Source organism: Oculina patagonica, chromosome 10, assembly GCF_052425735.1.
Source record: "Oculina patagonica isolate OP01 chromosome 10, crgOcupat, whole genome shotgun sequence".
Taxonomy (NCBI): domain Eukaryota; kingdom Metazoa; phylum Cnidaria; class Anthozoa; order Scleractinia; family Oculinidae; genus Oculina; species Oculina patagonica.
In genome coordinates this window covers 22,176,488-22,204,037 of record NC_135767.1, presented here as the reverse complement: position 1 = coordinate 22,204,037, position 27,550 = coordinate 22,176,488, and the positions used below count along the sequence as shown (strand labels likewise).

The following is a 27,550-nucleotide window of genomic DNA, read 5'->3' as shown; positions in this document are numbered from 1 at the left end:
GTGGGTTATAATAGAAAAACAAAAAACCTGATAACCAGACACTACATTGGTACTCCGCTGAGATGTGCTTGCTGCTTGACTCCTAGTAATAGTTAAACAACATCATTGCCTTGATCAATGATCGTTCTAATAATCATTGAAGATGTAAAGCACATTTAGAGGATTTTACAGTGTGTTGTTTCTGCCGTGCGGTGTCTTTTAATGGTCGTTTTAAGTACTTTTCGATGCAATGTACGTTCTGCAGCTATAACTCAGCGCTAACAAATTAGGGGCTGAGGATATAAGAATATCGGCCAATATTCTGCCGCACAAAAACAATTTGGAACCATATGTAGATAGTGTATCTTAATAATTTTCTTATCTGAAAGTTGTAGAGTCTAATTAACAAACAGTCTGGATCTTTTTAATAGCAATAAGAAAAGATAAAACAGCTATTGCAAGCTTATAAGTTTGTTTTACGATACGATAGTGAAGATGTATGTGGTAGTTGGATAAGAGTAACCTAGAAATTGTATGACTAAAACTAGGATTTTACAGGGACTATGTAATCTAAACAGTTAAATTTAGTGCATGGTGAAACAGCATCAAAATTGATGATCTAGAAACTTTATGGCTTATCCAAAGTGGCCCGGCGTGTTTAGGTTTCCCTTTAAACTATTCTGTATATTATTTCTAGGGCAAAAACGTTATTCCAATGAGATGGCGAGTTATTCGTCATTGATGAGGAGAATTATATCCTTGTTGTTACTTATTATACAAGATCGGGTCGCAAGCACAAGAATCGGAGGTGATATCGTTGTAGATACCAACCTAACGCTGAATGAATCCCCGTACGTCGTATCTCAAGACCTTGTTGTAGCTGAAAACGCCACGCTAACTATACAGCCTGGAGTTCAATTACATTTCACACTTGGAGTTGCCTTTAAAGTTAAAGGTTCCCTGCAAGCGAAAGGAAACTCTCGCGAAAGAATCGTCTTCACTAGAGATGTGGACAATTTGAACGTCACAAATATTTATAATGATGGCATCCGCTTGCGCAACGGGAACAGTTACAGCGATGGCCGGCTGGAGATTTTCATAAGAGGAGAATGGGGAACCGTGTGCGATGAGAACTGGGATATGACAGATGCCGAGGTAAATCAACTGGATGATCAGAATGCAATTTCTTCTCTAAATATTCATATAAAGGCGAGCTGACTTAGTCATAACAAGCTCCTGGCCATGCATAGTTTACGTTCATCACTGAAAATCGGTAGTTCCGCGTTTTACTATGTTCCATTTATTTATTTTCTGTGTCCCGTAGTACAGTCTGGATGCTGTTGCTTTTGTTTGTATAGTAACATAGTAATATAGTTTTTGTCGATCACAGGTTGCTTGCAGACAGCTCGGTTTTCTGGGAGCCAAAAGGTACTACACACACGGCGGGGGAACCGGACCAATTTGGCTGGACAATGGCAACTGCCAGGGGACAGAGAGTAGCTTGCTGGAGTGCAAACATAGAAGATATGGGTCTTACTGCGGTAAGTCACAAGTGGACGAATTACGTAATCCAATATAATTGAGAAATACAATTGAATTCATGTTATTAAGGCCCTTCTGGAATCGTCCATGTGACTCTGTCCTCTTTAATAACCAACCTTGAAAGGGTATAACGAATCTTTTTTTTTTTCCAATCAGCGAATCTGATTGTCATGCCTTGAACTCTTGGTAATCGCAGTATGGCAACCGTTACACACACGCTTTAATCAAAAAGTTAAGCTATCCTTTCAGAAAATATACACTGCTCAACGTTTAAGCTACTCTTGACAAAGAACGAACTGGAATCTTTTTTTTAACAAAAAAAGTTGAATAAGATTATCTTTCCATTGTCAGCTCATAACCAGGATGTTGGAATAGAATGCTACAGCCTAGCAAACTGGAAAGGTATTGAGTTTTCCAGTTTTGAGAAGACGTCGTCTCTTCAATATGTGGATGTGACCCAGGCCTACAAAGCGATAAAGGGCGGCGCGTTCCTTCCAAACCTCGAACACGTGACAGTTAAAAGGTCTGTATATGGAGTGTTGTCCACCAAAGGAAGTTCTCCGCTGGCCATTAGGGATAGCAGTTTCAGCGACAACGTGTTTGCAGGAATCCAAATTAAAGGGATATCAAATGGAATTACGATTGAGAACACTGTAGTGAGTAATACAGTGAAAGGGCACGGATTAAGTTACAGCGAAGACGTTCCTGTACAACTTGATTTTTGTTCTGCCGATGTGAATAACATCACCTCATTTCCAGTCACCTTCCAAGCATTGGGCAGATTTAGAAAGACAGTCGATTGTGCCAAGGTAAGTAAAGACTTTTTTTGGCTACTAAGGTGAAGTCTGTTTTCATACCATGTAAGAGCTCGGTGACTCATCACTTCGGTGAGGCAACAAGGGACCTTAGCATTGCCTTAGCCCCTCAATGGGGGCTAGACCAACCTAGACAATCTTCCCCTCTCCCCGTCCCCCTCTCCCTTGAATATTTTTTCTGGTTATACGCTGTGTTGGTAGCATTAAATTTATATGACTAAGTAGAGGAAATAGTGGAAGTGGGATTCAGAGCCACCTTATTTTGTTTTTGTAAATATAAGCTGGCTCTGAACCTCATATGCAGTTTTTTTTTTAAGTTTGCCGAGATCAATCGATCAATCAATCAATCAATCAATCAATTCATTAATGTCATGGCGCGGGATGAGGTTGTCCTCTCTCGGATATAAAGCGCATAAATAATTAAAATACATTATAAAAACATTGGGAACTAATATAAAGTGTATATGACATGAAAAATATTTCCTGCTTATTTGAAACGCCTTTCAAAATTCAGTGGAGTGACATTTTCGAAAGGCCTTTCAAATAAGCAGAAAATATTTTTCATGTCATATACACTATAAGTAAAAAATAAAAGAAATAATAAAAATTTAAAAAAGCTAGATTACAGTATCTTATGAATAAATATATTAAAATGTAAAAATGCTTTAACCCACCCACACTGAAACTAATTGTTATACACCCAGGATTAAAATCTACAAAAATGATAATTATGCTGAAAATAAGTCACTAAAATCTATGAGATACATTAGTTACGTTTGCAACTAGTCTTTAAGTTAAAAGTCAACTCGATAATACAAAATGGGGGTCACCGGACTTGATTTAGGCACTAAAGCTAAAATTTAGGGTGTTTTTAACAAGTTACATCGTTGCTATGGTAACTTAAAACATAAAGAAAATTATCATAATTATTTGTTCACCTGATTGGGCATTTATTAGGTACTGTAATGTTTTCTCAACTGAGAAAGAGTCGTAGTATTGGTTTGTCAAGGTTGAGTCTGAACTTTCCCCAGTATTGCATTGCGCTTCCAGTACTGCGCTCAATTTCACGCGTGTTTTGGGCGCGCGCATAAAAGAACGGAGGCTTTCTTATTACGGCTGGACCTAACCAGAGAGGTAAATCGTCATTCTCTTGAACACGAGTGCGGTGACCTATTCTTTTTTTTCTGTTGTTTTGAATTGAATAGTAAATTTCTATCTATAGAATAAATATGGACCAATTCTCAGCGTAGAATAAGAAATAATTCTTGGAAACGTGAATAAAGCAAGTAATTGTGACTATAACCATGGTGATATTATAAGGATTTATTGGGTATAAACAAGGTCCTGTTGCTCCCCCCCCCCCCCCCCCCCCCCCATTTTTATTCCAAAATTTAATTCCCTTGATTTGAAAAAAAAATCTCAGTGCTGGTTTTATTTCAGTGGAATGACTTTAAGTAAGGAAAGAAGAACTGGAACCGAAACCAAAACTAAAGGAATGCAGCAAAATAGTTTTCGGAAGAAATGAGGGTGCGCTTTTGTGGAGCTCTAAACAATCAAAACAAACAATCTTTCGTCACATAACGGAGACATATTGTTTGATTTTTTTTTTAATTCTGAACATTTCTTTTTAGATTTTCAGAACTCGTCCAGGACGACACTTAACTCTATATTATCAATCTATGACTGGAGGAAAGTCTACGCTAGATGTACACGATGGTAACAACATAAACGCCACTAAACTCACACGCGTATTCGTGAACCAGTGGACGCGTGACAATCAGCTGGTTGTCCCGCCATCCTTAAGCTCAGGTCACGAACTTTACATAAGATTTCATTCCAGTGCAAAAGCCAGAATGAATTTCTTAATCAACGATGATCGAGGTAGGGAGAAAAATGCCGTGACATTTGTTTTAATTTTGTTAATTTATTATCTTATCTGTAACAAACTTGGCTTGATTTCTTCCGCTCCTTCAAGTCTGGCCTTCAGTAGTTTCTCCCTCGAACAGTTATTAGCAATCAAGCCAATGTAAACAATCAGGGGTAGATAGCGAACAACTTAGTTACACCGTTTCCTCAGGCGCATGATTGCAGGTCTATTATAGAAACATTTAACACTTGTTCAACGAAGGCGAAGTGAATCTTGGCGAGTATTCGTGTTTTTTCCATTTTGGTTCTTTACTTCTTTTCAGATGCTGCCTCTCTCGTAATATCCAACTGCACATTTCGTGACAACCATAAAAAGGGTGTCTCCTTAAAGAACTTTACAGGAAATATGATCATTGACAAAACTACTGTCGCTCGGAATAACGAAGGTATTACTGCTGAACGTATCCTTGGAACACTAACAGCTACCAATAGTCACTTTATTAACAACAGCGCCAATGGTCTTGAAATCTTAAACAGCAGCCTCCATTCGTGTAATCTTCACGAACTGTCCGCAAAAGGAAATGCAGAGAATGGGTTGAATTTTCAGCGTGTTTATTGTAAAGGTCGCGTGTCACAGTCGGAGTTTGTTGGAAACCATAAAAACGGATTTGCAATTGCTAACGGTGCCGGTGAAGTTAATTTCCTAAACACCACTGCAGTTTTGAACACAAACAGCGGGGTTCGCATTTATGATGGCCAAGTCGCGTCCAGATTCAAAGATTGTAATTTCTCAAGCAACATGGAAGACGGTTGCTTCATATCAAACCAAGAGGGAGCTCATCAATTCTTTAACTGCACAGCAACTTCCAATTTGAGACACGGTGTTAGCTTATTCGATCCTCAATCGTCATCCCCTTCACTAAAGTACTACTTTAAGCAAATTAGTCTTATAAATAACACTATCAACGACAATTTTCAATACGGATTCAGACTAGCACCCGAGGCTCATTCTTATTACAGCAATTTGGCAGTTAACATTACTCTGGTCATTAGCAAAAACCAATTTATGCGCAACAGAAGAGGGGCCATCTTTTTGTCTCCAGACCACTTTTGGTGGCCGAAACCGAGAGGACTAAAAGCTATCGTTACGAACAATCATTTCGAACTGAACAAAGGCAATGCATTCTACATTAACTGTACACGTGCTTTCGGGTTAAAAGCGGTTATTGAATCAAATAATTTTACAAACAATACAGATCAAGTACTTACTATGGTGGATGACAACAAATGTGGCACAATCGACAAAAGAAGCTCCGTTGACGTGTCAATAGATAAAAACACATTCATGAAGAACCGCGCTGAAAACGTTTTATTTATCGACTTCAGCTTTTTCCCTGAAAAAAGTTCTGTTGTCGTGAGAAACAATACTTTTGAAGACAACGAAGTTGTTACAAAAGACCTTTTTCCGAACTTTTTCCGTGCCTCGACAACTCGTGCAGTTATCGTTCTTAAGGAAGGCAGTTTTACCTTGCACGAAAACATTTTTAAAAACCCTAGTTTTCAATTCCAGATCTCTACCTTGCGTCAAAATTCTGGACGAGCTATTGACGCTAAATTCAACTGGTGGGGAACAACAAAGGAATGTGAAATCGTGGACAGAATATTTGACTTCCACCACAGGGTTCACTTGTCTCCAGTGGATTTCTTCCCATACCTTCTTTCCTCGAACAAGACACGTGCCAATAATGCCAGCATACCAAGACCATCCTGCTTTCTGAGAGGTGCAAGTATTGGTGGAATCGTAGATAGACCGCTGTCCTTGTCAAGCGCCGACTCGCCTTACAAAGTTCGAGATGACATCATTATCCTGACCAATGGGTCGTTGGTCATTCCGAAAAATGTCACGTTAGAGTTTCCTTCCAGGTCAGCCATGGTTGTACAAGGTAAACTTATTGTCGATGGAACTGAAAATGAAAAAGTGAGATTTACGAAAATGCAACGTCAAAAAGGATTCCGTCTGGGTGGAGGGGATGGACCGTGGGCAGGAAGAGTTGAGTTTCTGGTCAATAATACTTGGTGGCCCCTCTGTTTACCTTACAAGGAATCGTTCACCAGAGAAGCGAAAGTAATTTGTCAACAACTCGATCTATTCTATAAAAACTACACAGTCCTTCCCCATCCTAGAGAGGAAAATGGTTTTGTGCGTAACGTTGTCTGTGATGGGAACGATGACGGAGATATAATGAACTGCAGTGCTAATGCCTGGAGTTATGGACCTACTTGCTGGGGAAATACTGTACATGTCTACTGTCAGCAGTTCAACTGGGCGGGGCTTCATCTGACAATGTCAAACCATAAAAGCTCGTTGCACCACCTGGAAATCCACGATGCTGGGTATGCATATAACTTGCAAATCTGTGATTATCAGTATGGTCATATATATTGCAGGGATAACTATATTCCTGGTGCAGCTCTCAAAGTTGATTTCAACCACCATAATATAAGTAACATTTTTGTAAACAATTCAGTCGGTATTGGTGTGCAAGTAGTATATCAGAGTTTATTTTACGACCAGTCCTTGATGCCGCATTCTACTGTGTCCAACACAAAATATTTCGGTGTTCTTTCGCGGTCTCCTTCTCTTACACTAACAGACGTAAATGTGACAAGTAGCGATATCTACGGTTTTTTTTATGAAAGTACTTGGGATGGAATAAACATTTACACGGCCGAAATGGCCAGCCCAGATGTGAACAAAACTCTACACGCCTGCTCAAAAAACAAAACCTTTCTATTGGCGAACAAGCTGTATTACTTCACTTTGGAGGCACTAGAAAGGACCTTGCAGCTCAGGTGTCAGCATGCGATGGAAACAGAGCCAGGTTATAAATTAGTCATTCAGGCTCTATATTATACACCTTGGTATGGTAACTTGTATTACTTTCACGTGTATGATGGTACAAATGCGTCAGGTTGCTCGCCATGGAAGATGAAATCTTTATCGTGGGAGGATCGCCCTGTCTTTAACTCTACCAAATCATCCATTTTGTTTGATATCTACAAGCACGTCGGAATAGAACTTGCTATTAATTTCTTAGTGTATACAGTGAGAGGTAAGTCATTTTTAGTTGCTTTTTGTTATTTGTATTTGTATAATTGGACTTTACAAATCAAAGTTTTGGAGTGGGAGAAAAAAAAATGTTGCGTTGATAAGTAGGGCGGTACTTTACCTGGCGATTATTCATCGAGATGGAAATGAAAAACAGTAAAATCCTATGTGTTGCTGTTTATAGCAAGCCAGTAAAATGTTTTGCGGTCTAAAGGAAATTAGCATAACTCAGTTGCTGACTTTTGGCAAAATACGCAATGTCTACGTAGGTGCCATCTATTAATCATCAGCATAACCTAGCGGCCGTCTATTGGCAAAGCGCGCAATGTGATTGGCTCGAAGCTTCGCCCTTCGTTAACTATCAGCCGATTGAAATCTCGAGCTTGCCGTCTAATTGTTAGATAGACGGCTCTTGGAGCACGCGCCTTTTTTTCGCTGAATCTAATCAATTAAAACCTTCCAAAAAGTTTGCGACATTCTGTGTTTTATAGATCTGCAACTGGGTTATGCTAAAACAATTTGACCGCTCGCTCTCAGTTTCTGTCGACCAACTATCTGCCGATAGAAACCTAAAGTTTTCCGTCCAATCGTTACACAAATCCATTTGTTTTGTTTGGATGTAGAAGTAGCAGAATTGAGAAGCCAATCAGCGCGCGCGAAAAGCACGTTTCACCGGTTTGGTTTAATCTCTAATGAGTTGAGTTTGCACACATTACCTGTATCTTTTGTTTCAGAGAAAAAAAATGTTTTACTATCATCATCGTCATCATTATCATCATTATTATTATTTCAGTCCAATTGGTAGACACACATGATATTTAATAGGTAGTCCTCTTTTTCAACTTTCTTAATTCGACATTGCTATTGAACCTATTTTTTATAGAAAGCCAACAGTTTGATTACACCGGAGGAGAGATACGCATAGATCGAGCTACGATTACCAACAGTCTTCAGGGAAATGTCAGGATTGGAGGGAAAATAAAATCCCTCACCATTACTGACACAGACATTGCCAACTCCAAGGAATTCGGTATCAAAATTTCAAAGAGAGACATCGATGTCGTAAAAATCATTTCAACAAATCTTCAAAAAAACAGAAAGGGAATTGAGTTTCCAGAAATGTCCACAACAGAATTAACCATTGAAAACTGTACAATCAATGGTTCAGAAAACTATGGCGTGTATATTCACAACGAGGGCAAAGGTATCATCAACATTGTAAACTCGATTATTACAGCAAGTGGTATCCGCGGCCTCCAAGTCATTGATTATACAAAACGGGAAACTTTAACTTTAACCTTATTCATCAGTGGCAGTACGTTTTCTTGGAACAAGATGGGGGCACTATTATATTCTCGCGACTACTTTCCCAAGTATAAAGATTTTCCCGCGGTTCAGATCACGTCCAGCCACTTCTTTCGAAATCAGGGACCTACTGTTGATATCAGAAGCAAGGGCCATTGGGTATTTGTTAATAATACTTTTGAGGAAAATCAAGGCACTTCTGTTATCGCATTTCACAAATTTGACTTTGACCAGTACGGCGACTTGAAAAAGTGGACATCACCCTTCGTTGTTCAAGATAACTTGTTTACCGCTAACCAGTGCAAAGATAAAGCAGTAATTTACATTGGAGGGACAGCAAATCGTAATAAAGTTGTCATAAGAAGCAACAAGTTTACGTCAAATTTAGGACGCTGTGTGCGTCTTGAAGGAACAGCTACCCATGTTCCCACCGCCATAACAGATAACATTTTTAATAAGAATTATTGCAAAGATAAAAGTGTGATAGAAGTCCTTCACCTGGACGAAAATTCCACGTTTTCCAACAACATTTTCACGCACAACAGGGGAGAGGGCATCGTTCTTCTTCGCATGATACATGACATCCACCCTAAGATTCAGAGGGAAAAGGTCGCTTTTAATAACAACACTTTATCCAATAACATTCCTTTCGCGTCATTACCATTGTCAACGGCAGGCAATTATTGTGCTCTTGTTCTTTCTGCAATCCATTATTACAAAGAAACGGAATTCAGCTTTAACAAATTTGATAACGGCAAATATCGGAGGGAACTGTGTATAAGGTTTCCTGCCAGTTCTTCGCGTGACGTTGTGAATGTGACACATAACTGGTGGGGTACAACGATCGCAAGTGAAGTGCGTGACAGGATATCGGATTTCGATGACAATTATGACTTTGCTATCGCCAATGACTGGCCTTTTCTTCTAAGCCGCGATGATCCAACTTTAACAGTAGTCGAAAAAAACGATTCCAAACAACATGGAAGCGTTCTTTCTGGACGATTATTCGAGTCTTTAGTACTCAAAGCCTCTCGTAGCCCATATAGCTTGACTTCAGATTTCACCGTTCTAGAAAACGTCACGCTAACTATAGAAGCGGGTGTCACGGTCAAGGTAAGCCCTGGAATGAGTATACTTGTTGCTGGAGCGCTCCAAGCTCTAGGAACGTCTGCTAAACCAGTTATATTCACAGTCAAGGAACCTACGGGCAGTAACAACGATTCACATCTACCTGTACGACTTTTGGATGGCGATTTTCCATGGGAGGGGAGGGCAGAAGTGTATTATAACAATTCTTGGAAACGAATCTTTGCTTCCAGCAATGTTTACTTAAGGAACGTCACTAAAGTAGTATGTAGACAACTTGGCTATGGTCCGCCAGTCGCTGCCATGGAACGCTCTGATGCATTTGGTCAGGCTGTTTCCGTATCGTGGCCAGTGGAATTTCTTTGCCAAGGAAACGAAACATCCTTACATGAATGTCCTACACTACGGCGCAACCTCGACAGAAGTAGTATGTTAGATGTTGTTGCGAAATGTCAGAGCATGTCCTGGGGAAATTTGCGTTTTGTATCTTCCAGAGATCTGAACACGTCCCAAACAGAGTCCGTGTTGAATCATGTCGAGTTTTCACACTGTGGCGTTCGTCATGGAATGGCTGTCCCAGCATTAGAGGCCGTGACAAATGTGCCTAAGCTGAAATCTATCTCGATAAGAAACTGTTTGTCTGGTGGCCTTCATATTCACTCGCCAAGGAATGATGTACATGTGTATAACAGCACGTTTTTTAACACTGGAGGGACTGGTATAAGCTTTGTACAAACACGACGCAACATTCTGGTGGAGAGTTCAGAATCATCAAAAAATCAACAAGGCATTTCCTTTGAGGAACCAAGTGCGCAAAACGTCCCTCGTGTCCGCTATGGAAGAGTATTTCTATGCAGTGAGGAAAAAGTTATTTTTGTCAACAATCAAACGCATCTTTATTTCGATATACCAAGGCCGAAGAACAGAGTGGCTTCCCTAACTTGTCAGAAAGTGTTGACGGTACGCAAAGGTCAAGGAATTAAGTTAACTCTGTTGTACTTTAAGGGAACGCAGGATTTGGAAATTTATGACTCCAATAATACTGCTGATGTGATTTTGAAAACCTATTACTCTATTGGATTAATGACGGATCTTGTTCATAAAGAATTGTTCATACCGCGTGATGCTATTTTGGTACAGTGGAGAGCCTGGGGAGGTGATGTGAATTCTGAAATTGTTTTCCTGGTAGAAGACAAAAATATCAAGGGTAAGTACTTTCTTGAGAAAATTGTTTGGTGGCTGAATTTTTTTTAGAACACTTGTTAAAGCCGACTCCACTAACGCTAAGGTCCAAAAGGAATGGAAAAAAAGAAAAACAAAAAAAAAAGCAAAACAAGGGGAAAAAAGCAACCAAAGAAAGATATAGGATGAGACATAAAAATCGATTTAGAAAATGGAGAAAATAATTTTGTATACAATCTTTGGATGACCAAGATCAGGAAACAGAAAATTTCGGCAAAACGAAACAGTTGATGACTCGTGCAAGACGTTGACGATTTCACTGATATATCTCGCGCAAACGCTACCGCTGCGATTTTGAAAGAAAGCAACCGTGGAAACTCCATCTATTGATTATGACGATATTCTTTTTAATGCATAGATATGCCATGTACATATCAGTCTGGCTTTTGCGGCTGGCAGACATTCACCAACATGTCAGTCAATGGAATTAATGTCACGCGAACATGGGAAACGTCGACGAAGGGCGATTACTATTACTTCTCAGTTCAAGGTACGTCTGTATCTCTTTACAAATGCCATAATCGAGGACGGAGACCGAGAGCGTGGGATGCACGCAAATCCATGATATGCACCATTTTTGTTGTTGCTTTTATAGTTATACAAATGGCCGCCATTATTTTCATTGCCTTCCGTGCGGCTTCCACACGATCCTCGCCTCAAAGATACTACTTTATTGTGGTATTCTTCCCCGATTATGGTCCCTGCTCCATGAAGTATGTGTATATAGAGAAACACACATCCTTTAATCGGTGTTACATTGCAGTGTGACATGTCAGTCCACACAATGCAATATGATCGCGCCACTTTCTATTGCGAAAATTTGAAATAATTATGTATCCAATTTCTACAAAATTTAGCCATTATGCTTAATATGTTGAATTTTCCCATTTCAGGAAAATCGTTATACATCGGTAACGAACCGCAGTCATATGTTGGCGGGCGCGCAGCAATAATCAGTCCTTCAATCACAAAACTGTCTCAGTTCTGCTCTATTGTGTTCTCTTACCGCGTGGCTAGAAAAGGGAAAGCTGGACTTTCACTCTACATCCAGACTGGTTTGTCAAATATGATTAACTTTTTCTTTCTTTAGTTGATATCACGATCATTTGTGTATTTGGGCCTTGGTGGTCTTTTAGTCGGAAATTTTGAAAAGAGCCTATAAAAGAGACCAGTAGTTAGCATACGGTATGCTTTTCACCACACAAGTCATTTCTGTCGCCGTGTTATCAACGGTTAATGCGTTTTTGTTTCATTTACATTTATCTCCAACCATTTATTTGCTTTTTTCCCATGTGGAAAAAAACACATACTTGCTCTAGATCTCAAAACGAAAATGTTAATCTTAGCTAAGTGTTTAGCTATGTTGGTGTAATATCACAGAAAAAAAATCACCAACGGAGTAATCAAAACCCGAAAATAAACAAGGATGGTTTCGACTGACGAAGATTAAGACAGGTTACGATTGAAAAGCTTGAAAAAAATTGCAAATTTTCTTAAGATGCGTTGTTCGTGACGTAGCTTCTTTAGTAAGTCTTTGGCTTAAATGAGCTATTCACCCTATACATAAAAACCTTGGTATTGCATAGTGACAATATGCCATGGTTGATGGTTTCCCTTACTCTCGTCTTTTATAAGCTTGAAACTGTACCGTCATTTCAAGAAAAAATTAGATGTCTGTCAGATTTGCCAGCATATATATATAGTTAGTATAATTTCCAGAGGTGAATTCAATTCTGACTGGTCGAGAAGCTCGGACTATGTCGATATATTCACCGCGCTAGGCGGTGAATATAGCATCTCAAGGTTTGGCTACTAAGCCATGCCACCTTTGCCATCCAAGCCAGAGAACATGGCGGCATTTACTAAACGAAAATTTCTCTCATTTAAAAGAAATCACTCCAAGTCCTGGATATTTGGAACATTGGGAATTTTCCAAATTAACTACCAAGGCGTTTGGACTGAAAATATCTTCAAGAGATAATTTTCAAGGCTTTGAATTGATCGTAAACATTCTGGTTCTGGAGATCGCACGCGCCCATGTACTCAGTCAGATCGACTGGCAAAACATTATTTTGTTCTGTTCTCACTGGAGCTAATAATTTCGAGAGGATTCACACAATTGCTCAGAAGTCATCAACGAGGAAACAAAGGACCTGATATCCATCCTTTTCGTAGTGTTTGTTTAGTTCCGTTTTATTGCTAAAATTGAGTGTTAATTTCGATTTCAATCGATGAATTAAAATTGTTTTCACGTATGGAAGTGAGTACTTGTGTTTGTTGTTTTCGTATTTGTCTATTGTTATTTTGCGGTTTTGGATATTCACCTTTGAAAATTATACTAAAAAAATAATTCGCCTCAGGCTCAGTGATTATTGTTGAATAATTGTTAAATATTACTTGGAGGCTGATGCCTATGTGTGACTTGTATACCTTTTTAGATCGAGGCTTAAAAATGTCTTGTCCTTTTTTATCTTAAAGGAGCATTTCCCACAACTGAACAGAGACTAATCTGGAGGGCCATAAATGTCTATGCATATAAGTGGAGAAAGGTGGTTTTAGACCTTCCCAATGATGTTGACGAGTATAGACTGTTGTTTGAAGGCGAATATGGAGATGGGAAATCTTACTCGAGAAATTTCGTGGCTATTGACAACTTAGAATTTAGAAGCTGCTCAGTTAAAGGTATACCATCTTTCTACCTTTAAAAATAAATAGATCACATACTTGGGCTTCGGATATGGTAAATTTCATACCAATGAGGTTGTTGTAAGGTACTTCTGTAGTTTCGGCCGCAAACAGTTCTGATTGAAAAATCTCTAAAACAAATAACAGTTCTATCTCTGACGACCACCGAAATGATCCAGTCTAAACAATTTTAATTATTTTTGTGTTTATTTCAGTACCGTTTAAGAGCTTTTTACCTTAGTAACTGAGGTGGTAAACTTTTCAAAATATCTTAAGCTTTTTCTTTTAAAAAGTGTTAGAGAAAGGTTGTAGATCTTGAAAAAGTTTGCCAAGATCATTCATATATAGAACTACAATTTCTATCTTATGTAACTTATTTTATTAATCCTTCTTTCGTGGGGACCTTTCTTTAGCTACATGTCATTAACCAAGGTAATTTATCTAAATACTTTTATACTGTACCAAATTGGCAAGTAGCCAATCAGAAGCCTTTTATACTGACCTGATAACTGACCTGATTTCCTGCGATATCAAGTCAGTGACCTGCTGGATAACGCCGGATTATTGGTCGAAGTTGGGTACAGTAAATACCCAATAGTCTCGAACCCTGGCTTGATCAATCCAGCCTGGTAGTCTAGGAAACTTATCAAAAACGAACGATAAGGCCTATTTTTTCCGAATATTTTTTTTTTCTGCAGGAGAACACCGCATTTCTAACAGTGTATTCAGTGACAACATCCTCCAAGCCATAAGTTACACTTCAGTGGCCGATGGAAGCGATAAACGACCTAGCTTCACGATTGAAAGGTGTAAAATCACTGACACGGCTACCTCTGCCACAAACGTCAGCCAAAAAAGCGCTATTTCCCTTGATATTCAAGACAATAAATTCACGCTCGCCAACAACTTTATCTCTGGGAACCGTTTTGGTGGAATTCAAGCGCGGTTAGGGCAAAGTGACGGAACAAGCTTTCAAAAAAGCTTTATTTATGGTAATACGTTCTCTGGTAATGCAAACGGAACAATTCTCGTGGAAGGAAGAACCGGAAGCAGAAGTTGCTTTGTTAGCACTGTGGATAACATATTTGAAAGCAATCTGGGCAATGGTAGCACCGTAAAGCTTTTTGAGGTACAAAGCGAGATCATAAACAATTTTATCTACAACAACTCTGGGTTATTCACGTTAGAATACGACTTCTCCAGTGATTTGCACAAAGAACAGAAATGTGAGTTAAATACATTCTATCTCAACAAAGGTCTCGGACAGAACTACCGTGCGACTGTTTTGTCCAACGGTCCAATGGTATACCACAGAAACAATTTTAAGAATCCGTCGAATCTTTACGAGTTTATTTCAACGACACAGGCGGTTTCTAAGCCCATTGATGCAGCACAGAACTGGTGGGGCGTTAAAGGGGATGCATTGGTTGCGTCACGCATCTAAGATAAAAAGGACGACTACAGACTTGCAGCTGTGGAATTTAGACCATATGAGAAGTGGCGACCAGGAAACATTATATCACGTAAGTACGAGAGGGGCTGTGACCTGTAAAGTCTGGTTATACGTTGGGGATCAGGAGGTTGGGGTACGATTCTGGTCAGAGCTCTCGTTTTGTATTATTGGGCAAGATCCTCTTTACCTGCCAATGCATACAAAGTTTAGAGCGTTGTCACGTGACTTTATCAAAATTCTATATTCAAAATTATTGAACCTCCAAAGCTGGTTTTAGTATATTCTAAACATCAGTGCCACAAATGGAGAACTTTTTATGCCAGAAGAGTGCTTTGTTTTGGAGATAAAGCGTTTGGAAGTTTGAGAAAGCCTAACTCAACCCAATCTTAAATGTTACAGAAAACAATATTTCCCGCACTTTCAAAATGCCTTTCAGATATGCTTCTAAATTACAAATGATAACCAAAGCATACCGAAGTACAACGCATGACTTTTTTAGCAAAAATCTATCTTTTATCTTGCAGACAGTTTTGGCGGCCATAAATTTTATTGGTGTACCAAAGTGGAACACCAATATGGCGGATGTATACAATGCTTTATACTTTTCCGAAGTTTGATTTTTCAATAACTTGGCTGCGATGAGAACTGCCAAGAGAAAATGTGGGGAATATATTCCTTTGCACCAACTCCACAACCTCTGAGTTTGTTGATGTTTCTGATGCAAGCAAAATGATCTTGTTAACTTCGTGAAAACTCTCTATACGATACCTATATGCACTCACGGATTCGGTGTTAGATGGCTACCAAAGGATTGACATAAGCCCCACTGTTGATACAGGGGCTTTTATTTTATACTTTTTACAATTGTCTTTGTTCGATTCCTTACTTTCTTAACTAGACAGAACAACAAGTGAACGTATAGAACCCAGCTTGCACAGGCAGCTAAACGGGCAACAGCGACTCTCTTTTGTAAAAATGTTTCACTCTTTTCTTGAGATTAAGGATTTAGGTAACTCGAAGCTATTCCAATTTTACAGTAATATAAATTGTTATATTTTAAGTATTTATCTCACTAGCTGTGCTGATATTATTTTTCAGCTTACTGTCCCGCTGACTGGCAAGACGTAAGATCGACGTGCTTTGTGTTTAGAGGTGGAAGTAGGACGCTAAAGGAAGCCAAGGATTACTGCCAGGTTTGCAGTATTTAAGTAATACGAGACCACGTGTTTTAATTTTTTATCTGCTTGACAAAACACGGTGGCCTAATAGTTAGTGCGCTGGACTCCGGAGCGGACCTTCCGGGCTCGAACCCTGGCCGAGGTCATCGTGTTGTGTTATCAGTGGACAAGACGCTTTACTCTCATTGTGCCTCTCTCCACCCAGGTTTATAAATGAGTACCGGGGAAAGGACTAGCATCCGCTCTAGGGAAGAGTAGAAATATTACTAGATGCTAAATGCTGTCGAAACCGAGATAAGCTCCGGCAGTATGCGCCACTTGGCTTGAGACCACCGGGTTTTTTTTGGCAAACCACATGGGGTGTCTGATGAAGATGCAGGGCGAGTGTCCTGTCAAAAACCCATGTGGTTTGTTCCATGCGATCTATTGCATGCATTTAAAGAAACAACAAATATAACTACAATGCTCTGTGAGGCCCACTGCTACATCATCCTCCAAACCCATATTGCACACCCTTGTGATGCCAGTTCACGATCACTGACTACATACATAATTCGAGCGAGTGCTTGCTTGACTTTAGTCAACGATAATAATTGGCCAAATTTGTCTGCACTCAGTTCTTTGAAGATTTACCAAAATGGCACCTGTATCTAAAAAATAGAAAACATGTTTCGTGTTTCTGTCAAGTTATAGAAACACGAGTGGAAGTCTGGGAAACGAGAAACGGCTACGCTGTGCGAATACGAGCGGATAGGCAAGGTGTTTTCTTCTCATATTTATTAATCCTGATAAAATAGAGGGCACCTTTAAATAACCGCTATATTACTGTTGAAGAAATTCTAAAATGAGGAAATTATATAGAGAAGAAAAGCGTTGGACACGGAGGTAAACGATATTCAATAGTCAATAGCTTATAATGTCCTTGAAACCTAATAATACCGTAGATTGTTTCCAAAGTGCACAATTTGTTCTGCCATAACTAAGTGAATGTTGTGTGTCAATTGTATTAAAGTACAATGGAGGACATGTGGCATCGACTTATATACCAGAAGATATGTACTTTATCAACATGGCAATGCAGGCATCAAGACCAGATGGAAAACAACCTGTGCCTATGTGGATACTAACAGAGGACAACGCGGTATGTGCTTATACTGGGTCGAGTGAGTAAATATATAATATTGTTATATCGTGTTGTCCTTGACTCTTCCCCGTTCGTCTGTAAATTGTGATTTTAAGTTTAGAGACATCTCCATTTACCGTGGGCGCTTACTATAAGAGAGAACTGGCCGCCTGGGTCTGATGGTTTTGAATGTGAACTGGGCCTTTTCCATGAGATTTTGTCCCACAAATCCACCGCAACAGTGCATAATATTTTTGCGTTGACTGATTTGACAGGACAAATCTGACTAAAAACGGAGTTCTGTTCTCGAATAAACCGGTCTGGCTGGCCAGTTCTGACTAATGGAAAGCGCCCCCAGTTAGATAAATGGCCTAGTTGTAAATTGTTAAGGTAACCACGAAGAATACTGCGCTACATACTTCAATGAACTGAAATTCATGAGGGGAAGTTTTACTATAATTATACACTCTCAATTAACACTTCATGTCACGAGAAACCAGACATAAACACTGATAGTGCATTTGAATTGAGAGTTTGACTCCATCAGCTCAATCAGCAAGATCAGCAAGCCAATAAAACTATTTCACCATCGTGTTATAACACACGCAGGCTAAATTTCTTCTTCACTTTAAGTTGTCTTTAATAAAAAACACAAACTTGTTACCGGTTTTGACCAGTAAAAGCGTCGTTTAGTACTACTTTGTTTGCATTAAGAGGTAACATTTTACTACCTGTTAAATGGCGCAAAACTGAGGTTTGCCAATGCTGATTAGTGATCGACCAAAATAAGATAAAGTTTCTCACGATTAAAGATTTAATTATGTTCAATTCTACAGGTGGAAGGTAAAAGTGGTAAACGAAGAAACCAAACGTGTACCGTGATAACACAGAACAGGGTTCAGAAAATCGTTCCGTGCAACAGTCTTTATCCCTTTGTTTGCACAACAACAACAGCTCGTAAGCTACATGTTTTCAAATAAACATAGGTCACATTTCTTGTGTTTTTGTGACATTATAGCAATATAAAGACCCAAGAGCAAGTGACGAAGGACTATTATCACCCAGACTCGCGCTCATGTTTTTGTAGGGGGGAGGGGAGGAGGACACGGAAGTAAGAACTTTTTCGACTACCATACCTTTTACCGTATTAAAAATAATTTTTAATCATTATTTGTGACATGAATGTATCTTGCCATCATACCTAAAGCATATTGCACCTCGAATAAATGCCTAAAAGGATTACTTACCACTCTACCTTGGAGACCCGGCGTTTATTCGGGGCCCGGCGTTTAATAGAGAAAATACGGTACTTCCTGTTTACCCCCTTGACGTCTTTTGTGATTTGTCCATTGCAAAATATTACGGGATGAATGGTTATTTCGAATTAAGTTATTTTCCTTTTAAGAACAGTATTCTAACCAGGAACTGGTGTCAATCTACCATTTGTAACTTCCTTTAAAGATTTTCATTTAATTTTACCTGACAGCTTCCGCTATTCAATGCTATGTATGCTCTGACCATCCCGAAGTTACTGGAGGAACCAAGTGCGACAGTGAAAACACTGGAAAGATCACTTGCCCTTTGAGTTATGATAAATGCATGATAATGAAATACACCATGTCACTTGGACAAATGGGCTCAGTATCAGGAGAGCTAAGGACTTGTTCCAACAGTCATTCTTGTGACCCAAAAAACAACGACTTCTACGGTAAGTGAAAGAATAGCTATTATTTTAAGAAATTGATTTTCTGCTTTTAATTACGGTGCAACAAAAGGGAATTTGCAATAAATACAAAAGAACCGTTGCTGTATACTCAAGTTGCGTCTTATCGGCCAAGGATTTTTTTTTTCATTCCCATCATGACGCCATTTTTCCAAAAAGGGTACAAACTGTTTAAAGAGAAATATCGTAGACATTGCTAAACTTTTGGAAATAATTTAGTATCTGAGTTTCACTTAAGCCAGTAGTGACTTATGATTGTGTGGCTGTTGACTGAATAACAACTAAAACAGTTCACTGAAAATATTGAGGGGAAGCTACCTGCTGGCTGTACCATTCATGTTTACAAACAGGGATAAGAATATGATAAGTTCGATTCATTTTTTAATTTGATATTCATCTTAGTATCTCTTTTAAATTTTGTTTTTAATGATTTTAATGTAATAGTAATGTAAGTAGTTTTATTGTAAATAGTCGTGTCTTTTTAACATGAGCCCCTGGCTCGGGAGACTGGGTAACCACTCCCAACGTTAACGACTTTAAATAAAATACCTTACTTTACCTTAGATACTAGCAAATCGCTGGGATAAACCTGTTAAAATGTCGAAGGGTTATATGAAATGTATTTAGCTTTACCCTCATTATTGAGTTAGTGTTAACTTAAACTTATTATTTTTTTGACAATCTTTTGTTCATTTTCTCAATCACAGCCTGCACTATGTCAAACATTACTGGCATGTTGACTGATTGTTCTCTTGAATGTTGTCAAGGCAACCTGTGCAACCTGTCCAGGGAGAAACTAACAACTACGCCAACACCCAAACCACCAAGTGCCACCTTGGATAAAAATTCAACCGACCAGATGACACTGAAACCAACCAAGCCAAAAAGTGCAGGATTGGGATTGGCTGCAAGTTCTAGCGTCATTTTGACGGTTTTCGGTCTAATTATGTTTGCTTGATTTAATGGATCTGGATGCTATATTGATCTCGTTTCCTTTTTCCTTTTTTAATTTAAGTTTGTGAGGCCTTTTGAGTTGTATAAGAAATGAGCCACGTTCTCTTTTCAATAAAAGAGCTGTTGCTTTTTGACTTGTGATACCACTGATTTACATGGTTTGTGCTTATAAAAGATAGAGTCCCATTTCGCCATAACTTTAATTTTACCACAAAGTGTTATCAAGTTAGTTATTGACACAAATATACTTTATACTAAACTTACATTCTTTGATGTTACAGAGCATTAAATAACTTTCTTTAACAACAAAACAATTTAAATTAAAAGTTCGTGTCCCAACAATTATCTTGCCTTCCTTGGCTTCTTGCGCCTCTCTCCTCATTAATATACTTTAAACACAGTCAACACTACAGCCGAAAGAATGGCGTCAAAGTTCGCAGCCAATCCCAGGACTGATGAACTGACTGGTTTTGGGGTCACGATGCACTTTGTGCTCGGGTCATTACACAGGTCACATTCACAACAGTCAAACGAGCAGTTGGAGACCTGACCAGTTAGTTCATACGCCTTGCACCCTAAAACAAAAATGAATTGTCATGTTTTGCTGATTTAAGGGACAGACCATTAGAAAAGTGACAGGGGGGTGGGGGATTTTCGGCTTGCATGATTTTTTTACGCCTATTGCTTGTGAAGGATTTTTTTTGCAGGTGTAACCCTCTGCTCGAATTTTTTTTTAAACATATTCTTGCTTTAGACGAATAATTTTCTTTAGACCGGATGCCATGTATTGTTACTTTATATCATGCTTTCGACAGATATTGCTTGGTTGATGATTTGCTAAATAGCTTAAATATTTCGAAAAATGTGTTTGTTATTCATTGATTTAATCCTTTAGGGACTGATCAATACGTACTTGGGGAGGGGGGGGGGGGGTGGCGGTGCTGGAGCAATTGGAAAAGTGGCGAATGGTGAGAGTTCAACAAAACTGCTCGCGTCTAGAAATTTATCAATTTATACTGATGAATACCCGCTGGGGATTCTCTTGTAACTATATTAGTTTAAAGTCACTAAGATGCCCCACCCCTTATGTGCAGATCAAAACTAATAACTACATGACCCACCCCTTTCTACCACCCCCCTCCCCCCGCCTACTTATTGAACAGTCCCTTAAAGACCATCGTTGATCAATATATTTTTATAAAGAATATTAAGGATGGCTAAAATTAAATGCCATGTACTGTTATTTTATACCATGTTATACTGATTCTTTTCTTCGCCCTATGCAGCTTGTCAACAGCAATTTATATCGAATGTCTTACAGATGCATCCTCGGATACCCAGGGGCAGTTAGTCGGGGCGACGTGCAGCTTATCGGGACAACGGGATTTTCGGGCGAAAGTTTACAACATAGAGCGTAACAGCCCCTGGGCACTTTGTCTTACCGAACCAGTTCCAGAAGCGTTTGAACTCCTTCCTCCTGATTGGCCACAAAAATACTTTTGTGGCCAATCAGCGAGGTTGACCAGAAGAGCGACTCTGACGTCTTCTTACACGAAGTTGATTTCCTCATAGACTCGTCGTTGTTGTTAAGCCCGTCCATCGGATGATACTACGTGGGTCTCAGATAAAAAAGCAAAACAAAAACAAAACAACGAGGCCTGGGAATATGTTAAATGTAGCATAGCGCAAGGAAACCAAAAGTTTTTAAAGCTATACGCGAGCACCTCTTGTTTATAAGTTTTGTTTTTGTTATTTAAATATCCAACAAATTAAACAAAAACCCTTTGTTTTAACTGTCAAGCTGGCAACAAAATAACAATAGGTGACGACAGCGATATCTTCGCTAACGCGTGGCCCGTGCAGTGAAGTACCCAGACCGTGGCAAGTTCCAGAAGTCGGGCAACGACCGAGAAAAATAATAAGAATTGTTGTTTACTTGAATAACTATTAAAAAGCGCGCAACTTACAGTGTAGAACTGGCAGTCGTCTAAGGCTTATTTTTTTCTGAGACTCTCCATGTAATAGCATCCGATTGATGGGCAGAGCATCCACGACGAGTCTATGAGGAAAACAACTTCGTGTAAGAAGACATCAGAGTCTCCTGGCCGGTCCTCGTCGCTGATTGGCCACAAAAATATTTTTGTGGCCAATCAGGAGGAAGGAGTTCAAACGCTTCTGGAACTGGTTCGGTAAGACAAAGTGCCCAGGGGCTATTACGCTCTATGTTGTAAACTTTCGCCCGAAAATCCCGTTGTCCCGATAAGCTGCCCGTCGCCCCCACTAACTGCCCCTGGGTCTCCGAGGATGTTACAGATGTTGGTTTCAAAGTTTTTATACAAAAGCCAAAAGGCAAGACTTGAAAGTGAATTTTCTATAACCACCGGCTATGGGAAGAACAGCTTTGCATGTCGGGAAGCCAGACAGAATGTAATTTGCTCTTATGAACTTGAGCGCTGGAGACACTATACTGTAGGGGGGTCTGGGGGGGGGCATGCTCCCCAAAACATTTTTGCAATTTTTAGAGTCGGAAACGCTATTTTCAGCACTTTCCTTAACATATATTTCGTCAAAATGTTGATATCATCAAGTGTAAAATGACAAGTGTTTGTAGTACTTAATAGGAACTTTCCTTCTGCATGACGTTTTTTCGTTGCCCTTCCCTTTGCACGAATTTTTTTTCTTGGCATTTTCGCTTGTATGATTTTTTTTTGTATCTTCCACCCCCCCCCCCCCCCCCCCCCCATCACATTTCTAATGGTCCATCCTAGCCATCCTAGCCTCCTCCACAAACGTTCTTTTGGCTCGTCACGGGAAGGTAAAATTAAAATGTTTGATAGGCCAAAAGAACTACTGTCTGTCAACAACGGAGTCATGTGAGGCATTTTATACAGGCTCAGTTTTAATCTATTTATCCACTACGTTTGTTCCGAGTACCCTCTATTAGTTTTATAGCTTAAAGCAGCTCTTTTTGCATTTGCATGTAGATGAGTATGGCGAATCGCTCTGTCCTCAGTAGATTATAAAAGTTTCGAACCCAGGTTCTTCGTAAGGAGGGTGTGTGTGTGTGTGTGTGCAAATGAATGCTGAAAAAATTCTTACTTAGAAAAATCCTCCCTTCCTCGAAAAAATAATTGCCCGTCCCTTATTGCTAATGGGCTTTGAACGGTAGGTTTGCATGTGCGCTAGAGACATAACTGAGAAAATATATATTCATATATTTTATGTACTTACAGTTTTGTTTGAATTGTGGGTTACACATGAGGCTTGTGGAACACTTTTTCATCTGAATTAGTAGTGAGCCATTCTGTTTTCCGAGTGACAAGTTGTAGTTCATTGTCACACATCTCTCCTGTAACTGATCATGATCGCAAGTTATTTTTCCCACGTTGTCACTGTCACAATCGGGTACTCCAGGAAAATCGGGCGAGTCGTCGCACTCGTAGCATTGGAGGGAAAAAGCTGGTGAGTAAAATTATTGAATGAGATGGTTCAGTGAAAAAAGAAAGGTACAGCTAAATTGACTACTTCTTATGAGTAATACGCGTGAGAAGTGGGGTATTGGGGAGTAACAACAACTACAAGCTTTATTTGCATGACTGTGAATTTGTTACAATATTGCAAAAGCGTAAACTTATTTAGTAATAATAATAATAAAAATAATAAAATAATAATGTATAGTAAAAACCAAAAAGAAAAATGATTACATATAAAATTAATTACATTGATAGTATTTTGTTACGTAAATCAAAACAAGATGATATAAATTTAATCAATTGCATGGTCACAAAATGATCGGAAGAATTCATTAATTCTAAGAAGATAGGCTGTATTGTCTTGTAAAAGTTATCTCTTATTGTTGTATATTTGGAACAATAAAAGAGAAAATGAATTTCATCTTCGGTTTTATTACAATCACAGACCGGGCAGAGCCTATTATGTCTGGGCGTATTGTTATATCTGCCTAGTTCGATCATTAACTTATGATTACTAATACGTAATTTAGCTAATGTTCTCCTACCAGAAACTCTCCTAGTTAACTCTAGATAATTGGAGGTAGCATATTCGTTCTTAAAAGATTTATAAAATTCTAGTTTTTGAGAATGCTGTAGAGTATGCTGCCAATACGAAATATATTTCTGTTTCATTGACTGCAGAAACATTGTCACTTTTGCGGTGTCTACTAAATCAGGATTAAAATTACCAGTAACATAGGGGCGCAAGTGGAGACCACAACGCGTGCAAATACATTTTGACATAGAAAAGTCCACAAAAATAGACCTTATGCAAAAATAATTGCCTTTCATTTTTGTTGTTTGGTCACTGAAATTTCTTTAAACACTGATGGCGACGTTTCAAAATATGTGGAATAATATACTTAAGGTTTGAATTTATGCTACAATAAGAAGTTTCAGTGTTTTGGGTTACAAGGCTGCGGGCTTTTTGACTCATTTAAATTTAAAAAAAAAGTATGAAAAAAAAAACTTTTGCCTGCCTAGTCTCATTTTTTTTGCTATACAAATGTCCCTGTAGCTTCCTATTAGATATGAGTATAGTCTTAAAACTTCACACACTTTAGTTTTGTTGATAAGTGATTTTTCTGGGAGACAAAAATTAAACTGGTAGTCATACGGTTTACATGACTCACAACAGTGGCTACACCACAGGATAGGTTATATAAACCCACTGTCGATGCGCATCAGTTTTTGTAAGATACATACTAGTTATGCAACGCTTTTGAGTGGTATACTATGGAATATCCCATGAGTCACTTGTATTTTCAACAGATGCGCGCGCTGCCCATATATGGTCAAAATGTTAAGGATATCTGTCATCCGTACATAACAGATATCCTGCGATATTCGTAGGTTGCGAAGATTTGTCCGAAATCTTGTAAAGCGCTGCATAATTACAGTTTTTCTATGTCCAAAATGTGTTTCGTTGACAATTTGTTGAATAATAAAACAATTATCCTACTCAATCTTGCGGAATATCGTCTGATTTTAGCCCACTCGGCCTACGGCCTCATCGGCTAAGTATCAGGCGATATTCCGCGCGATTTGCAGGATAATTGCTAAGTATACCACGAGAAAGTGTTGTGTAACTATTTTATACCATACCATAGAAAATACGCTTACTAACTTTCATCGAGAATACAATCGCAGCGCACGATGGGAAGGTTGGGTTGAATACCGTCGAATATACAACGGCTTTCCTGTATTCTGATTGATTTTAGCCCCTGTTTCTGCAATTCCGGTTGGAACGAACCGGCTGGAATTTCCCTTATCATTTGCACGGAAAACAAAAACGGGAAACCGAATCACAAATGGAAGCGCCATCTGTTTCAGTTGGTGTTTCACGGTGTTGTGTTTGATAAAAATATACAGTTCAGTTACGAATATGATAGTAAAGTAAATATTCATTACTTATAAAATTTACATTACTTGTGCTATTTTAATTTGTGTACGCAAAGGAAAAGCAGTTTCAGACAATAGTTTTATCACTGATGAAATCAATTTAAAGCAAAACAAGTCAAGTTTACATTTTCAAGGCTATTAAACTGTATGAAAATTGTCAGCAATTTTACAGTAAAGTTTACTACTCTTGATCTTTGGAGTTAAAGACATATATATATCTATAAATATGCTATAATTATGAGGGACTTTAACCGAGTCTAAGGTGATTTGTCAGCGGTCTTTCCTCTTAAAACGAATTCCAAGAATTGCAAATAAATATCGAGATAAATAATAAAAGAAGGAAATCAGACCGTGACTGTTTAGGATATTTGCATAATATAGTATTCTTTGCTAATGAAATCGAAAGTGAAAGGAAGCTGTTAAAAAAAAATGTCCATCACTAAACTTTCAAATATGAAGTAATTTTAGCATCAGTGTATTCAGTGAGTCGATTTGACACATTCAGGAAGTTTAATTCAAACGACAAAGAAGCAGTTTCTTAGAAAAGTTTTTTCTAAGAAAAGCAATTTTTTGTAATTTTTAGAAGCTAACCATGATCTTGAAAGTTAATCCATACATCTGTAACTGGACTAAAATAGTACATGAATTTAACAGCAAATTTTTAAGCTCAAAATAGTTTTTTTCTTCGATGCGAATGGCTTTCGTTAAACAGGGAAAGGAAACATTTGAAGAAGAAAACCCTACCAATTCTTGGGGCTCATGATGTCATGCATCAGCGGACATGTTATGATTGACTTTAATTTTTCTATCATACGCCATTCCACGCTCAATAATCGTGGTCATTCCTTAAAAAAAAGCCTGTTCATGTTTAAACTTTCAAATATTCCGCAATCGTATTACGCAAACGAGTGTAATCTACAAATAAAACCGAACGATGAGAAACGATGAGAAAGCAAATATCTGAGCACACAAACTTCCGTCTTGGATCTTTCTGTTGTCACGTAGCAAACGGATTAAACATATTTCACACTGAATTAAATGAGCGAGGAAAAAATACGATTATACGTACCATGAGGCAGGAATATAACTGCTACAAGAATGCGGAGTGGAGTTATCATGTCGAGAACGGGGTATTTTTCGCTTCGACTACAGACTTACAAGCGCTTTCCATAACACATGCGTGTAGTAGCGTCAAACATTTTCCAAATAACATCTGTCAGTTTTGTTTTGTCTGACAGCTAGTAGGAGATGCACCGTCACCATGGAAACTAGGGAAATTAAGTTAGCTGCAGTTGTGTAAGGTTGCCTAGGCTGTCTCTGTCATCCGCTAAATAAAATACAGTCTAAGATAAATTTTGTAATTATTGCTGTTTGTTTTTTAAGTAGTTTTAACTTAAGCGGACAACCTTTGAACCAGAAAAAGTGTCCATTTAATAGAAGACGTGTCCGCTCATGTATTATGGAAGGTTAAGATTGTAATGTTTTTGCGTGGCTGAGACCATGACATAGTGTCTGCTTACAGGAGGAAGGTAGCATTTCGCGGGAGAGGAACACGCGCTTTCTTTTTTTGTTTGTTTCTTTCTTTCTTTTTTCTCGAGCGTGTCATTCTCACCCCGTGGCCTTGTTTTTCAACTCGTACCGTGTATTATAATTAACAATAACAAATCTGGAGCGAGTCCCAATTAGTCTCAGCCTTCTAAGACACCATTTATGGGTACATTATGGCATCACCGCGGTCAAACGTCTCAGGTAGTTTTTCTTTCTATTTCCGGGAATTTTGTTAATATTAAAAGCAAGTCTGAGCAAGGAGAGATAAAATATTTGCTAGCCAGTGTAAATATATTTCCATTCCCTCGAAAAAGCGAGTATTTCCATCATTTGACCGCGGTCGACATTTAATATGGCTTCCCATATCGTGTTTTGTCCCCAGTAGAGGTCTCAGAAACGACTACAAGATACGACTTGCACCATTTTTTCTCGTTTCTATGTTGGCGAATTGAGGCTTTTCTAGACAATTAGCACTAGACCAGTGTTTGCTTTGTTTAGCCAAGCAAATCCACATTGTCGTGTTTATTC

At 38.7% G+C, this 27,550-nt stretch overlaps 3 protein-coding genes across 6 annotated transcripts in view; 2 read left to right on the top strand and 1 right to left on the bottom strand.

Moving 5' to 3' along the window:
• Positions 1–20,203, top strand: part of LOC144628873 (protein bark beetle-like) — a 92,736-nt gene extending 72,533 nt beyond the window's left edge. For 2 of the 4 annotated variants that reach the window (XM_078486982.1, XM_078486983.1), the window contains exons 3-17: positions 677–1,134; positions 1,370–1,520; positions 1,873–2,330; positions 3,968–4,217; positions 4,526–7,315; positions 8,195–10,909; positions 11,303–11,434; positions 11,838–11,999; positions 13,423–13,626; positions 14,328–15,152; positions 16,181–16,275; positions 17,273–17,401; positions 18,220–18,340; positions 18,870–19,091; positions 19,814–20,203. In XM_078486982.1, coding sequence (XP_078343108.1) covers positions 700–1,134; positions 1,370–1,520; positions 1,873–2,330; positions 3,968–4,217; positions 4,526–7,315; positions 8,195–10,909; positions 11,303–11,434; positions 11,838–11,999; positions 13,423–13,626; positions 14,328–15,073 — 8,043 coding nt within the window. In that variant the 5' untranslated portion in view covers positions 677–699 and the 3' untranslated portion in view covers positions 15,074–15,152; positions 16,181–16,275; positions 17,273–17,401; ... (1 more) ...; positions 18,870–19,091; positions 19,814–20,203. The remainder of the gene's footprint in view (positions 1–676; positions 1,135–1,369; positions 1,521–1,872; positions 2,331–3,967; positions 4,218–4,525; positions 7,316–8,194; positions 10,910–11,302; positions 11,435–11,837; positions 12,000–13,422; positions 13,627–14,327; positions 15,153–16,180; positions 16,276–17,272; positions 17,402–18,219; positions 18,341–18,869; positions 19,092–19,813) is intronic. The other 2 variants (XM_078486981.1, XM_078486980.1) reach the window with 2 other exon arrangements.
• Positions 16,058–18,363, top strand: LOC144667351 (uncharacterized). Its single transcript, XM_078528739.1, has 4 exons — positions 16,058–16,091; positions 16,181–16,275; positions 17,273–17,401; positions 18,220–18,363. Exons 1-4 carry the CDS (start codon positions 16,058–16,060, stop codon positions 18,361–18,363), a joined length of 402 nt encoding a protein of 133 aa, XP_078384865.1.
• Positions 20,204–20,241: 38 nt separating the features above from the next.
• Positions 20,242–26,673, bottom strand: LOC144628913 (uncharacterized). The gene is made up of 3 exons (XM_078487034.1): positions 26,544–26,673; positions 23,292–23,519; positions 20,242–20,635 (listed from the first exon to the last, which is right to left on the bottom strand). Exons 1-3 carry the CDS (start codon positions 26,590–26,592, stop codon positions 20,442–20,444), a joined length of 471 nt encoding a protein of 156 aa, XP_078343160.1. The 5' UTR covers positions 26,593–26,673; the 3' UTR covers positions 20,242–20,441.
• Between the last annotated feature and the right edge of the window lie 877 nt (positions 26,674–27,550).

Excerpts from the sequence above, each read along its gene's own strand:
- LOC144667351 (XM_078528739.1), top strand. The coding sequence starts at position 16,058 with ATGTTTCACTCTTTTCTTGAGATTAAGGATTTAG. Across the intron at positions 16,276-17,272 it reads AAGCCAAGGATTACTGCCAG|TACAATGGAGGACATGTGGC; the intron begins GTTTGCAGTATT and ends ATTGTATTAAAG. Across the intron at positions 17,402-18,219 it reads TACTAACAGAGGACAACGCG|GTGGAAGGTAAAAGTGGTAA; the intron begins GTATGTGCTTAT and ends TCAATTCTACAG.
- LOC144628913 (XM_078487034.1), bottom strand. The coding sequence starts at position 26,592 with ATGATAACTCCACTCCGCATTCTTGTAGCAGTTATATTCCTGCCTCAT. Across the intron at positions 23,520-26,543 it reads AGTTATATTCCTGCCTCATG|CTTTTTCCCTCCAATGCTAC; the intron begins GTACGTATAATC and ends TTTACTCACCAG. Across the intron at positions 20,636-23,291 it reads CCCACAATTCAAACAAAACT|GGTGCAAGGCGTATGAACTA; the intron begins GTAAGTACATAA and ends TTTTTGTTTTAG.